We start from the raw sequence: 16525 nt of genomic DNA, 5'->3' as shown, positions 1-16525 counted from the left end.
CATAGGGAATTTTTGATCTCTGTATATCACATAGATATCCTGCCGATAGGAATTCTACACTTTCATATGTAGATATTATGCCTATAAGGAATTCTGCACCCATATAGATATCCTGCCTACAGGTTTCTGAAATTCTGCATTCATATGGATATCCTGCCTATAGTTAAATTTTTGCATCTCTCATATAGATACCATGCTCATAGTTAACTGGAAATTCGAATCATGCATATGCATCTGTCACTAGGCAAACCTGTTTATAGGGCTTAAATAATTAACTGCATTTAGATATCATGTTCATAGGCTTAAACAAAGTACATCATTTAGATTCCATGTCTATAGAATTTGTGCACTCTTGCTATGTCTGTAAAAGTGTTTAAAATTAACAACGCCTAGAAAGTATGTCTATAGGAATTAATAACCAAGTCTGAAATGTCTCACTCACCTACAAATCTAAAATCATTGTCTAACGTCTGTAGAATTTATGATCTTTTGTCAAAACTCGTCTTTCCTGAATAACTGACAACCTTTTCTAAAATCAGTATATTTTAACTTTTTTGGAATCAGTAGATATCATGCCTATAGGGGTCTTCGTCTAACACTCAGGCAAGCCATAGGACAGTTTATAAACTGAATCAGATTTTATTAACTACAACCAGCAGGCAGGCCTTATTCGGGCTTCTTATCTGAACTATGTAATAAATCAACCTGCCTTCAACGTTTAAGTTTTAATCAGACCCTAAATAGTACATGCAAGTCATGCTACATTATGTGCTTTCTTTGGTTTAAAGGAGGTCTGTTTGAGCCTTTTTATTTGTTTATATGCTTCCCCAAACTTGTTATATGTGTTTTGTTTGTCACCTTAGTATTTTACCTTTTGAAACCACAAATAAGCCCAATACCTCCTCCCTCTAGGATTAGTAGTCCCAAGTGCCTCGGGGGCTGATAGGATTGGGGCAGGTAATAGCATGCAATAAGTAAACGAGACCATTTCGCGCTTTAATACCTTAACGGGGTGGGAAAGGGTAGCTATGGATATGATGACCACGCAATAACATCACGTGTAGTCCCTCACTGAGGAGTGATTACCGGATGTTGTGTGGTTGATCCATATTATTAATAAACCTAGGACCCCCCTTTCCTTTGTTTTCTTTGTTTCTTTTAAATCTCTTTTTAAACCTTTTTTTAAGAAAATCAACTCCTTTTAGTTCCTTTTTCTTACTTTTGTTTATTTGTAACCATTAAGTGAAAATTCCCTCTTATTTGAAGTTTTTATTTGCCTATGTGTTATTTGCACTTAAGTCACAATAGTAGCTTGGTTGGGAACCACTCTAGTGGATCTTGAGGAGTGCCTAACACCTTCCCCTTGAGATAATTTCAAGCCCTTACCCAATATCTGGTTGTTCAAACCAAACCTTTCTTAGTGTCCTAGTGCACTTAAATCATTAGGTGGTGACTCTTCAATTCAAACCCAATTCCCCAAAAGGGAACGAGTTGTCTTCCAAATGTCACAAACCCGATTTTCGCGAGAAAAAAGGGGGCGCGATAGCGTGGCGACTTTGCTGGGGATATCTTTTAGGCTTCTAGCATTTCAAGCTATTACTGTGACTTTACATTTCTTATGTGCCTTATTTGTTTAATACCTTTAAGCGTTTAATTCCCTCGTCTACTGCAAAAAAAAACTAACTTGTCTATTGTTTCTTTCCCTTGTTTCTTTCACTGCTTTCCTTTACTGCACTCCTTTATTACTGTTTTAAATTATTACTTTATGAACGTGCAAATACGTGACAACTTGTTTTAATTATTGCATATGCATGTTTCCAACATCATATTTCACTCGTGCCAAACAAATACCATAGCAACGCTTATAATGAGTGGTTGCGGTCTTCCGATATTATCACCCTTTAAATACGGCAAAGGCATATTTGTGGTAAAACCAGTCGATCAACGGTGTAGTCGACGGTTCCGTGCCTTTCCCTCTTTAGTTGTCCGCTCAAGGGTACCAGTCTAAAATCCCATAGAAACCTTACTCTGTTTAAATTGTGCATGCATCATGGTCAAATTTAACAGAGTCAGTTATGTTGTCCGCATAATGACTCTTTAAGATAGCCTTGTCCAAAGTCCACTGGGTTTCCCAAAAACCCAAACGGACACTATCATGTTTTGTGCATTTATTTAGAGAACTAAATGCTTTTATGCCAATTATTGGTATTTAATAGTCGATTCTGGTGGGGGTAAGGGTCTAACCATTTTGTCTTGCAGAAGCATGAGGCACGAAGTCCCCAGATTCGGCATGGTCACAAACATCCACCTAAGGTTGCTAAGCTGGTGGGAGGATCTTCATTCCAAAGATCAGACTCTTGTTCGGAAATACCTAGGAATTCTACCTTCTCTCCTAGAGGTCCAACCTAACAACAAAATCATAGAAGCTGCTACTCTGTTCTGGGATTGTGATAGGTCTGTGTTTCGCTTCGGAGAGATTGATATGACACCCCTGCTAGAGGAAACAAGAGGATTGGCTGGTATACCATGAGAGACCCCGGGTTTATTAATGCCGGAAAATCGCAAGGGTAGAGGTTTTCTCAAAGTGATGGGCCTAAAGAAGAATCCAAACTTGACATGTTTGAAAGAGTCCTACATTCCCTTTGATTATTTGTATAAGAGGTACGGTCATAGCAAATCCTACCGTACTTATCCGGATGAGTTCGCGCTTACATCGTTGGGGCATATTCACTAAAGGGTCTTTGTCTTCATGTTCTGCTTCTTGGGGATGATAGTGTTTACAATGAAGAAAGAAAGGATCCATACCAAGCTAGCCATGGTCACCAAAACTTTGAGGAAGGGAATTGGTGGACAACCATTTAGCATAGTGCCCATGATCAACGCAGAGATATACCGAGCCTTGGAAAAGTGTCAGCAAGGAGCCCCACACTTCGAGGGTTGCAACTTGCTACTCCAGCTCTGGCTCATTGAGCATCTTCAAAAGGGTGAATATCGGCAAGAGATTCAGTGTAGAGACTGAGATGATCATATAGCCTTCCATCAACCAAGGCGAATGAACTACATGCCCAACATGTTTGCTCAGCCAGAAGATGCCAAAGGGTGGGTGGAGCTGTTTGAAAATCTAACTGAGGATCAAATACAATGGATGTTCGAGTGGTTCCCTACTGAAGAGTTCATTACCCGATCCAGGGACGCAACATTTCTGATACTAATCAGTTTGATAGGAACCTACCCTTATGTCCCTCTCCGAGTTATGAGATAGGCTGGTAGGAAGTAGGTTATACCAAGGGTCGACAAAATGAGTCACTTCCGGGCTGACTTTCAAGCTAATGACAGTCCTTATAAGTGCCAAGCTCAGCATATGTGGCATTGCAAGATCATCATGGGAAGAGATACTATCGAACCAGACAGATACCATGCTGGCTGCACCCCATACTATTCAGGCTGGCTGGAGGATAATCATAATGGTCTGGGCCAACACGGGTTTGTTCGAGGTCACAGAATCATCGATGAAAGGGTTGAAGCACAGGTCAAATACAACCAACTGCGCAAGAGGATTTGGTAATGTAAAGAGATCACTGTGAGATTCAAGAAGCCCACCAAAAACTGATTGAAGAGTGGAAAGGCATGGCTTTCAGTGTCAACAAGCGATTAGGATACCTGGAACGAGGTTTAGTGGACCTGGAAAGGAAGTTTCTCAAGAGGATCGAGGACTGCCAGAATGCTGAAGGAAACGAGGGTGGACACCTGGCCAGAGCCTACCTGCTGCTGGGACTTCGCGAGCTGGTGAAGCTGTTCGATGGAGCCAAAATGTCGAGTCTGGGGAAGGTCCTTCTAGGACCAAATAAATAGGAGTTTTCTTTTACTTTATGAAATGTAATAAGGCCAATGACCACTAGTGACATTTTATTCCTTGTTATTTAGTGTCGTTTTGGGATTCATCTACTTTTTATCAATAAAATGAGGCATTTAGCATTCTAAGTTCTCCAAATAAATTTGTCGTTAGGCCTACCTCGGGCACAACGAAGCTCCCAAATTAAGACGCGATTTACATTCTTGCACTATGTGTTTAAATATCGCAACACTTTCTTATAATCCCCACTGACTTGTTACCTTTTTGTTTATTTAATCCCCTCCCCAAAGGTTAGTTCGTGCACTCTGGCATCGTCATTATATTCCACAAGATCAAAGGGCCCTCCACTCACTCCTCCTCCTAGTCCTATCAGAAGCAGGAAAAAAGGAAAGATGGAAGATTTGAACAACACCAGAAAGGAAAAATCAACTGAACGGTTAGAGGTCACTCATGATGCTCAGGTCTCCAAAGAAAGTGTGTCCCAACTCGAGCAGAAACTGGTGAAATTTCAGGAGGAACTTGATCAAGTTCGGAATCGGGCAAACTTGTCATTTTCCCTCACCACTCCAGATATCAATTTTCCAAACGCTCAGAACCCCACGCCTCTACAAAATATCCCAAAACCACAAAACCATCCCGCTCCTCACCACCGCTGCAATACATGCCACACATCCAGCAATACTCCACTGCTCATCCCAGAACCTCTGAATTCCACAAATGACCATTTCCACCATAACACCCCCATCTGTGTGGAAACCATGCCGCACTCCACCCAACCTGTCTCATGCACACCCGAGTCTGATGATAAAGACTCACTCATCAGGAACCTGGCTGTGGAACTCAAGAGATTGACTAGTCAAATTCAGGGTGTCGAAGGAAGTAAGGGGATTGAAGGGTTGAACTACGAAGATCTTTGCATATAACCAGATGTCGAACTGCCCGAGGGGTACAAACCTCCTAAGTTCGAGATGTTTGATGGTACAGGGGATCCGAGAGTCCACTTGAGAACGTACTGCGATAAGGTGGTCGGAGTAGGGAAAGACGAAAGGATTCGCATGAAGCTTTTCATGAGGAGTCTGGAGGGAGATGCTTTGTCTTGGTACATTAGCCAAGACCCAAAGAAATGGTCAAACTAGGTGAGTATGGCGTCCGACTTTATGGACAGGTTCAGGTTCAACACAGAAAATGCACCAGATGTGTTCTATATCCAGAATTTAAAGGAAAAGCCCACGAAAACATTCCGCGAGTATGCCACTCGCTGGAGATCAGAAGCTGCTAAGGTCAGACCTCTTTAGAAGAAGAACAAATGACCAAGTTTTTCGTCCGAGCTCAAGACCCGCAGTACTATGAAAGGCTGATGTTGATTGAGAGCCAGAAATTTTCTGACATCATCAAGCTAGGGGAAAGGATCGAGGAAGGCATCAAAAGTGGTATAGTTAGGAACTTTGAAGCTTTGCAAGCTACCAATAAGGCTTTACGGTCTGGTGGTACGTCCAAGAAAAGGGATGTAGGTACCGTAATGGTTGCACAAAGAGTCAAATCCCAAATCAAATACCAAGCCTATCCGATACCTCCACTCATATATCAGCCTACCCAGAATTACCAAGCACCCTCACACTCTTACCAAGATCTATCACCTACTTACCAATCGCCCCCACCTCCTACATATCAACCTACTTCACCCAGATATTCCCAACCCGCACATGTCTACCAAGCCTACAATGCTCATCCATCCCACTATCAATCACCTCCCATACATCAAAACGTTCCTAGACCTCGACCAAATTTCGACCGCCAGACCCCCCAAACAGTATACCGTCATTGCTGAACCGATTGACCAGTTGTACGAAAGGCTCAAAGCTGCTGGTTATGTCACCTCTATCCCTGCTATAACCCCTAAAAACCCTTCTTAGTGGGTCAATCCAAACAAATCTTGCGCATACCATTCCGGCATGAAGGGACATACCATTGATGAATGTCGCTCTCTGAAAGATAATATCCAGACTCTGATCGATAACAAGATCATTGTAGCAAAGGAGCCTACTCCTAATATCTGCAATAACCCTCTGTTGGACCATAAGGGTGGATATGTTCACATGATTGAAACAGAGGATGATTGGGATCCCAAAGGATCAATCGGTTTAATCACAGAAGGTGACGAGCCAAAGAAGCCGATAGTCACCCTCAATCCGATCGTAGTCCAGACTCAGCCTTCTGGGGATGCTGAGGTAAACATGTATGTACCACTTGAATTTGAAGCACCACCGCCTACAAAGATGCCAACACCAATTGAAGTCGAGTTTGGTCTCCAGCAAACGCACATGCACCATTTGAAGTTGTGGTTTTACCCTCCAAAATACATGTTCCGTTCAGAGTAAAAGTGCCCATCCCAGTAACAATGTCGGTCGTAACACCGTTCCATACAAATGCCATACCATGGGATTACACAGTCGAGGCGAGAAGGAAAGGGAAAGCTACATTCGGGGAAACAGTTGCAGCATAGGGTATGACAAGAACTGGCAGGGTTTATACTCCGGAGCATTTAGCTGAGTCGAGTAAGCAGACCTCTGATCGGCCGACCATCACTGAAAGTGGGCCCGATAATCTCTGGAAAAAGATACAAGCCAAGGAATACTCAGTCATTGATCAGTTGAACAAAGCACCGGCACAGATTTCCATCCTAGCTTTGCTGCAAAGTTCCGACGTACATAAGAATGCCTTGTTGAAAGTGCTAAGTGAGGCATATGTACCAAGCGATATCACCTAAAGAGAAATGGCAAACATGGTAGGGCAGGTATTGGAAAGTCACAAGATCACTTTTCATGAAGATGAGCTGCCACCAGAAGGGTTGAATCATAACAAAGCATTGCACATCGTCGTGCAATGCGAAGATTATTTTATCACTAGGGTCCTGATTGATGGAGGGTCCAGCCTCAATATTTGTCCGTTGGTAACACTCAGAACATTGGGAAAGGGGCTGTATGAGATCAAGGACGGGGCCATCAACGTCAAAGCTTTCGACGGTTCCCAAAGATCCACCATTAGGGAAATCAGCCTATGTTTGCAAATGGGACCTACTTGGTTCGACGTTGATTTTCAGGTTGTAGACGTGTTGGCATCTTACAACTTATTGTTGGGACGGCCATTGATTCATGCAGCTAGGGTCGTAGCATCAACACTGCATCAGGCGGTGAAATTTGAGTGGAACCACCAAGAGGTGATCATTTACGGTGACGATAGCAATCCCATATACAGTCGCCAAACCATCCCAGCAATTGGAGGAAGGAGAAGGATAGGCGGGGAAACCTATCACCATATCGAGCGAGTCAACACCGTTGACAAACATAAATGGTGGGACAACAAAATTGAAAGCATATTGAAGTGGAGCGGATATGAGCCTGGCAAGGGACTTGGCAAGAACCTCAAAGGAATTGCCAAGCCGATCAAACTGAAGAAACATGGCACCACTTTCGATCTGGGATACGAGTATACTTGGGAGGAATTCAACAACTGGTTGCCACTATGGCGCGGCCCATACTACCCGCTGGAGCAGCCAATACCACATTTGGAGCAGACTTTCCAGCTGGCCGATGTTATCTATGGGTCGGAAGAAGAGGAAGCACTGGCAGCAGTGAGGAATTTGTTCCTAGAAGAAGATGACATGGATTGTTGTGTCATTTTCGAGGAGGAGGGGGAGGAAGGCCCTTCCATACAGACTATAAGCCGAGGAGCATGCCTCAACAATTATACCATCAGAACCACCAGAGTTCGAAAAGCCTCGTGGTAGCAAGGCTGAACAAAGCATCATGCACTATCTTTTATTTTTACTAGTTGATTTTCCTTTCGCATTTTTGAATTTTCGCAATAAGATCTTCCAATGTTCAAAAACAGTTATGAAATTTATCAAAGCATTTCGGTTTCCTTACAAATCTTACTCTTATTAATTTCTCTCATTACTTTACTTATACAGCATTACTATTACCTATCTTGATGAACCAATGGTTGTGACATGCAATAAGACAATGCAACAAACAGACATAGATTCAGAGGAAGATGATATACCGAAAGAGATTGTTAAAGAGGTTGAAAATTTTGAGAACAGACCTAAGTCCAACCTGGACAAGACCGAGATTGTTAACCTGGGAGATGCAGAAAATATCAAAGAAACTTGGATCAGCGTTCATTTGTCACCGTCAGAAAAGGAAGAATACACAGAATTTCTGAAGGAATATGAGGACATATTCGAATGGTCATACGATGACATGACTGGTTTGAGCACATCTATTGTGGCCCAAAAAGTGCCAACTGATCCGACATGTCCACCGGTAAAATAGAAGCTCAGAAAGTTTAAACCCGATATGAGTCTGAAAATCAAGGAAGAAGTCACTAAGCAGGTCAAAGTTAAGGTCCTCAGGGTAGTAGAATATCCGACATGGTTAGCCAATATTGTGCCGGTGCCGAAGAAGGATGGGAAGGTCAGAGTCTGTGTCGACTACCGGTATCTCAATCGGGCTAGTCCAAAGGACGACTTCCCCTTGCCGAACATACACATCTTGATTGACAATTACGCCAAGCACGAGTTGCAATCATTTGTAGATTGTTTCGCTGGTTATCATCAGATCTGGATGGATGAAGAAGATGCTGAGAAAACGGCTTTCATTGCGCCGTAGGGAATGTACTGCTACAAAATGATGTCGTTTGGGTTAAAAAATGCAGGGGCCACCTACATGATGGCCATGACCACCATTTTCCACGATATGATACACAAGGAGATCGAAGTATTTGTAGACGATGTTATTATCAAGTCCAAGAAAGCCACTGATCACATAAAAGATTTGAGGAAGTTCTTCAATAGACTGAGAAGGTACAACCTAAAACTGAATCCCGCGAAGTGCGTATTTGGAGTTCCTGCCGGAAAACTACTTGGGTTCATTGTAAGTTGCCGAGGAATAGAATTAGATCCATCAAAGGTCAAAGTTATTCAAGAACTACCACCACCAAAGAACAAGAAGGACATAATGAGTTTCTTGGGGAGACTTAATTATATCAGTTGGTTCATAGCACAATATACAGTTATCTGTGAGCCAATCTTTAAGATGTTGAAGAAGGATACCGCTACCAAATGTACTGATAACTGCCAAAAGGCTTTCGACCGAATCAAGGAGTACCTGTCAACACCACCGGTTTTGATCCCACCCGAGCCAGGTAAACCTCTATTTCTCTACCTCACAGTATTGGATGGAGCGTTCGGTTGTGTTCTAGGGCAGCATGATGAAACAGGGAGGAAGGAGCAAGCTATCTATTACCTCAGTAAGAAGTTCACCCTGTACGAGGCTTGGTATTCTCTGTTAGAGTGCACCTGTTGTGCTTTGACTTGGGTAGCTCAGAAGTTGAGGCACTACTTCTGTGCATATACTACATATCTCATATCAAGAATGGACCCTTTGAAATACATTTTTCAAAAGCCCATGCCCACTGGCAAGCTGGCCAAGTGGCAAATCTTGTTGAGTGAATTTGACATTTTCTGCGTGACTCAGAAAGCAATCAAAGGACAGGCACTAATAGATCACCTTGCTGAAAATCCCGTGGATGAAGAATACTAACCCCTGAAAACATATTTTCCTGATGAAGAGGTATCATTCATAGGCGAAGACATTGCAGAATCCGATGACAGTTGGAGAATGTTTTTCGATGGAGCAGCAAATTTCAAAGGAGTTGGCATAGGAGCAGTCCTAGTATCAGAAACCGGCCAGCATTATCCAGTATCTGCCAAGCTCAGGTTCCCGTGCACCAACAACATGGCCGAGTACGAAGCCTGCATCTTAGGGCTCAAGATGGCCATTGACATGAACATCCAAGAGTTGCTAGTAATTGGGGATTTAGACTTGCTTATATATCAGGTCCGAGAAGAATGGGCAACCATGAACTCCAAGATACTCCCTTATCTGCATCATGTGTAGGAGTTGAGAAAGAGGTTCACAAAGACAGAATTCCAGCATGTTCCCAGGGTCCAGAATGGATTCGCCGATGCACTGGCTACCCTATCATCCATGATACAACATCCACACAAGAATTTCATTGATCCCATTCCGGTAAAGATCCATGATCAGCCCGCTTACTGTGCTCATGTCGAAGAAGAAGCAGACGGAAAGCCTTGGTTTCATGATATCAAGGAATACTTGGCAAATGGAGAATACCCAGAGCTCGCAAATGCTATTCAGAAGCGCACACTTCGGAGGTTATCCAACAATTTCTTTCACAACAGAGGACTCCTGATTTGGGATTATTAAGGTGTGTCGACGCAAAGGAAGCATCCAGGCTATTAGAGGAAATTCATGCAGGGACCTGCGGTCCATATATGAATGGCTTTGTTTTAGCAAAGAAAATACTCCGAGCTGGTTACTTTTGGATGACTATGGAAATAGACTGCATCCAGTATGTCCAAAAGTGCCACCGCTGCCAGATACATACAGACATGATAAAGGTGCCTCCAAATGAGCTTAATGCAACAAGCTTGTTATGGCCGTTCGCCGCCTGGGGAATGGATGTTATCGGACCAATCGAACCCGCCGCATCAAACGGGCACAAGTTTATCCTAGTGGCAATTGATTATTTCACCAAATGAGTTGAAGCAGCATCTTACAGAGCAGTGACCAAGAAAGTCGTGGCAAATTTCGTCCGCGACCATATCATGTGTCGGTTCGGAATTCCAGAGTCGATCATTACTGATAATGGATCCAACCTCAACAGTGATTTGATGAAATCCATGTGTGAAACCTTTAAGATCAAACACAAGAATTCTACAGCTTACAGACCACTATATGCTGGTTTACGGTACAGAGGCAGTCATTCCCGCCGAGGTGGAAATTCCCTCATTATGAATCATACAGGAAGCAAAGCTAGACGATGCAGAATCGGTGAAGAATCGTTACAAGCAGCTAACTCTTATAGATGGAAAGAGAATGAATGTAGTTTGCCATGGTCAACTTTATCAGAACAGGATGTTCAGAGCCTTTAACAAAAGAGTCAAGCCGAGACAGTTCATACCGAGGCAACTGGTGTTAAAGAAAACCTTTTCACATCAAGATGAAGCCAAAAGGAAATTCTCTCCCAACTGGCAGGGTCCGTATATGGTTCACCAGGATCTAACAGGAGGAGCCCTCATACTCGCAGAAATGGACAGAGAAGTCTGGCTAAAGCCGATCAATTCAGACGCAGTCAAGCGATACTATATGCAATCTTTATGCTTTCCTTATATGATATAATTTGAACTACGCCTGACCTCATTCCCGTTTAAGAGGGGATACGTAGGTAGCCCTATGGGTTCGGTCACAATTCAATAAAATTTCCATCTCCCCCGCTATTGGAAACTGGGGAAGAATTTTGAGGAAGACCCTCAAAATTCCGGAGCAAGAGAAGTCGCAATGTCTTGAACCACGTCGCAGTCATCGGTTCATCTAAAGAAAACTATTCTTAATTATGTACTTATGTTATGCTTTTACTAAATCATACATGTTTATTACCAAAATTGCCTTGTTTAGCAACGCCACCCTAGTGATATATACGGTATCGCCGGATCAAAGCCGGGCAGGTCAAGCATAGCCAGCAGGGATATGAACTAACCTCTCCCCCTTTACAAAATCATGATTTTTCTTTGGATGCAGGCACTTGAGTTGCAAAATCATCAAATATACTATACGTTCACTCACAAAGTTCAGGAATACAACTCTCCGAACCATTGCACTTGCTTGCAACTGCTATCCGCACAACAGTGTCCCCAGCAGGCATAATATCCCCAGCAATCATGATACCGCAATCCGCTATCAGCTAAGAAAACTCTATTGCCATTTGACATTTTTACTTCATCCATAAGGCTACCATTCTGCCTTCCGAGACTAAGCTCTGTCTCCATCTGCATTATTTGCATTGCATAAGGCTACCATTCTGCCTTCCAAGGTTAAGCTCTACCTCTATCTGCATTTCTCTGCATTACATAAGGCTACCTACCATTCTGCCTTCCGAGGTTAAGCTCTACCTCCATCTTGCATGGCTGAAATATCGCCACTTCATTTACATCTTGCATCGGCAGAAAGATTGCCAATTCATTTACATCTTGCATCGGCTGAAAGATCACCACTTTATTTACATCTTGCATCGGCTGAAAGATCGTCACTGCATCTATAGCTTGCATCGGCTGAAACATCTCCACTTTATTTACATCTTGCATTGGCTGAAAGATCGCCACCTACTGCATCTCATAGGCTGAAAGATCGCCAAATCATCCGAAGGCGTCATTGTTCGGAGGCACCATTTTCATAGCCCGAGAACGCCATTTCATGGCCTGCGAATCCTTATTATACACTTCATGGCCCAGGACGTCATCCTACCGTCCAAAGACAACATTTCATGGTCCGACGGGAACTTGCATCATGTTTAAATTTCCGCACAACATATGGTTCATTTGCAGGTAAACCGGCGAGCAACGGCCATCTCAGCAGGAGCAATCCCGCTCTAGTTCCCATAGGCCTACTAGACTTTAACCATCCATCCTAACCCAAATATTACGTCCGTTCTTGGAAAACCTCCAAAGGCATACTCCGCCGACGGATCCTGAACTATATATGGCCTGATTCCTGTAAGATCAGGGATATGTAGGCAGCTCAGGAACCAGGGCATGGTCAACCTTTTCAAACCATTTCGTTCGGTCAAAATTGGCCATCATATCTTTACCCGACAACTCTTTCATCCTTCAAGGGTAAAGAGGGGCAGCTGTTGATACCCAATTTTTTCCTATATATTTTTCATATGCAAAATACTTTCAAAATAGCAGTTATATGCATATATAAGTATGTCCCAAGGTTTTACTATTTTTCTCTTAGTTTTTATAGATTTTTAAATCTATTTATTGCCCTATTTTATCAAGAAAACCACAATAATTATCCCCAAAATTATTATTTTGGGTTATTCACTTATTGGATTATCATATTTATATTAAAATTTAGCTGGCATAATTTTTGCATATTTTTACAAATTTATTTAGTATTTTTAAAGTTAAATTGCATATAATTGCAATTTTAGCCTATTTTAAGATTTAATTATTTTCATAATTATAAAATTGACTTCAGTATTTTTTAATTTGATAATTACGTATTATTAATCATTTTAGTACCTTTAATTTATTTCTAGAAATTATTTTACTATATTTTATAAAATAAATAAGCAAAAGTGGCTATTTAAATACTAGCCCTATTTCATTTCAATTGTAGCCCAAATCAACCCCCCAATTGAACCCAATTGCAATTTCAAATTACACGGACCTGTTTCTAAATTACCCGACCCCTGACCCATTTAATTCAACCCGTCCGGCTCCCCTTTTGATCCAGGTCGTTGATAATTTTGATCAACGGCCACAAACTCTCCTTTCCTTTTTTAATCTACCAACACCCCTTAATCCTAAATCAGTTCACCTAACCAGCCGCCTCTGAACTCTCAAACTCTCTCGAACATTCTCAAACCCTAACCGCCTCTTACCACCACCTCCACCTTGAAACCCACAGGAATCCATGGCTTCTCAGGCTATGGGAGTCGTATACTCACCTTCTCTTATTCTCACGTGCCTGATCTCTGAAGATTCAAGGCCTAGACTTGAAGGTTTGCACCCAGACCTTTGTCTATTCAAGGTTCCACGGCCATCTCCGGCTTTACTCCGGCGTACCATGGTGGTTTGAGCCTAATTCCGACCTCTCCGACTCAGATTGGTGACCTTTCAAAGCCTATCTCACTTCTAGGGTTCTTTTGAAACCATAATCCTTCGAGGTTTTCTCCGATTTCCTTAGATCCGTTGTGTATCTGTGCTCTCCTTGAGTTTTCAAACAATTTCCCTAACTTTTCTTCCAAAAATTACTTTCAAACCGCTTCGTTTCTGATCTAGGGTTTTCTGAAAATGCTTAAGTATTTCTCTGACTTTCTTTTCCTTTTCTTTTGTGTATATTTGCCTCTACTTTGTTTAATATTTTTCTTCTACCTTGTATGTTCTTCTACTGACTTTTTACACCCCATTCTTGTATATACTCTATGCTTGTATGTTCTTCTACCTTTCCGGGACGTATATACTTGTACTGCTGAGTTCCCTTGTCGGGATAGTGTAGTCTCTTATTGATCCCTTGTCAGGACGGTTAATTATGATTATTAGTGACTATATAGTTGGAACGGGTTGTGCGCCGCAATAGATATTATATCGGATCGGGTTGCACGCCGCAACAGATATTATATTGGATCGGGTTGTACGCTGCAACAGACATTATATTGGATCGGGTTGCACGCAGCAATATATATATATATATATGGATCGGGTTGCATGCCGCAACAATGTTAAATGATAAGGGATCGGGTTACGCGCCGCAACAGTATTGTGATTGTATCGTTGTAGATATTGTGTTGTCCTTTCATATTTTATTAAGTTTTTGTTGGTCTTGATTTGTTTCCCCAAAGCATGTACCCTCTCCCATTTTAAACTGCTCATTCCTGTTTATTTTCCGCCATATATTATATAACTGCACAGGTTTATCTGGAGTCTAGTCCTAACCTCGTCACTACCTCGCCGGGGTTAGGCCAGGCACTTACCAGCACATGAGGTCGGTTGTGCTGATACTGTACTCTGCACTCTTTGCAGATATCAGAGCAGCACTTGATCAGCAGCAGTAGGGGAGCCAGCCTTCAGTCCACCGAGATATCGAGGTAGCCTTGCAGGCATCCGTAGGCCCGGCGTCTCCTCTATCTTTTATTATGTTCTGTTATCTCATGTATCCGAGACAAACAATGTTATTTTTCGTTCAAACTGTTGTATGTAGTACTCTTAGTAGTCCGTGGCTATTGTGACACCAGTTTCTAGGTAGAGGCATGTGTTGACTTTCGAAACATTTTGGTTTTATATTTATTTAAGACTTCCGCTTAAATCTCATATTCCGCTGTCATTTAGATGTTTATCACTTGTTAATATAAGTTGTAAAAAAGATTAAAATAGAAGAGTTAAAGATTTCTAAGTTCGTGGCTTGCCTAGCTTCTACGAGTAGGCGCCATTACGACTCCCAAGGGTGGAAATTCCAGGTCATGACAATTAGAGCAAATACACCAAGGCTGATATAGTGAAAGAACTTTTGTTCAGCAGATAAAATTAGAAGGACAAAAGTTCAAGAAAAGGAAGAAACCTGGCAAAGATGCAAGGCACGTCTCCTTGTTGTCTACGCATTCCTTATTCTAAACTTCATCACGGTATTAATTAAAATCTCATATTACATTCAATTCATATTTACCTGCAATAAATTTTTACACATGATAAAACTCTTTCTTTTAAAAGAATTTAGATATGTATTACATACTTCAACCTGATCTCACTAACATTGATGTACAAGTATTTTTTTTGTTTGTATGTTCTTGTTAAAAATTATAGAGCCTTGCATGCAATTGCAATTTAAGGATATTTGAACAAACGTATAATGCAAACACCATACAATTTTTTCTAATATAAATTTCAACAGAAACATTAATTTGTTATATAATGTAATAGACGGTGGAGGAGGTGATAGTGAACATTTTGTACTCTTCACGGAATTATTCTTTTACTCAGTTTATCTTTTTCTTTTTTTTCCTTTAATTAAGATTAGCAATTTTATTCATAAAAAGATATAACTAAGATGATGTTGTAAACTATACGACCAAACCAAAAGTATACTTTTTTTTTTCATTCTTTACTAACTTTTTACCCTATTTAATTCTTATTTAAATTTAATAAATTGATCAGATACTAAAATTTAACAAACCATACCTCATAATAATTGTAAAAGAAGATATCATTTCCCAGGAATCCAGAATTATGATTTCAACAAAATTGTCCATAACTGAAATTAAAGTTCGATTGATATCTTAAAATCCAATTTCAAACCATATGTTTAAATTTCAAACTTCTTAATCAAGTAAAAGTCAGGCACTTCAAGAATGCAAACAAGTAAAAATAAAACAAAGAACCGAGGCGAAAAGAAATCAACAAAGAAAGAAAAAACCAGCAAAAAACAAGATGAAATATGAAAAAAGGGAGAATAAGAACACTCACCAGAATGAGGGACTCTTAGATGACAGTGTAATACATGGGTAGTTGTCGTCCTTCGCTGGAGCTGGCCGACAGAGTTCGTCCATGGTGAAGTCGATGTGTTCTAGGTTGAGACTGAGAGAGAAGATGTCTAATTTTAGGTTTTGAGAGTTAGAGAAAGTGACGGAGCATTTCATAATATATATTTTAATTTAAAAAAATATATTAAAGAGTTATTAAAATATTAGTGGGGTCATTTATTTAGTTTTTTTTTGTTTTTAATAAATATATAGGAGGGAAAGTAGGGAGGGAAAATAAATCGTTCCATTATACTTTTATTTTACCAAACTGTTCCCACAAATAACTCTATTGTATCGCCTTTACAAACCGTCTTCACAAATAACTCCAACCAAGAGGTTGTGAGTTCGAGTCTCCCCAAGAGCAAGGTGGGAAGTTCTTGGAGGGAAGGATGTCGGGGGTCTATTTGGAAACAGCCTCTCTTCCTCAGGGTAGGGGTAAGGTCTACGTACACACTACCCTCCCCAGACCCCACTAAATGGGATTATACTGGGTTGTTGTTGTTGTTG

The 16525-nt window shown here is 41.3% G+C and overlaps 1 protein-coding gene across 9 annotated transcripts in view; it reads right to left on the bottom strand.

Moving 5' to 3' along the window:
• LOC104232758 (uncharacterized) overlaps positions 1-16105 on the bottom strand; it is a 39807-nt gene extending 23702 nt beyond the window's left edge. For 4 of the 9 annotated variants that reach the window (XM_070165150.1, XM_070165148.1, XM_070165145.1 and 1 more), the window contains exons 1-2: positions 15963-16105; positions 15061-15165 (exon numbers count right to left, since the gene is read on the bottom strand). Coding sequence is in view for 6 of the 9 variants with exons in the window: in XM_070165145.1 (XP_070021246.1) it covers positions 15061-15101 (41 nt within the window). In the remaining 3 variants the exon portion in view is untranslated. Of the gene's footprint in view, positions 1-15060; positions 15166-15677; positions 15751-15962 lie in introns of all 9 variants that reach the window. The other 5 variants (XM_070165144.1, XM_070165143.1, XM_070165142.1 and 2 more) reach the window with 2 other exon arrangements.
• Between the last annotated feature and the right edge of the window lie 420 nt (positions 16106-16525).

This window comes from Nicotiana sylvestris, chromosome 12 (genome assembly GCF_000393655.2).
Source record: "Nicotiana sylvestris chromosome 12, ASM39365v2, whole genome shotgun sequence".
NCBI classification, from domain to species: Eukaryota; Viridiplantae; Streptophyta; class Magnoliopsida; order Solanales; family Solanaceae; genus Nicotiana; species Nicotiana sylvestris.
The sequence above is the reverse complement of the archived record's forward strand: the minus strand, read 5'-3'. Positions and strand labels throughout refer to the sequence as shown.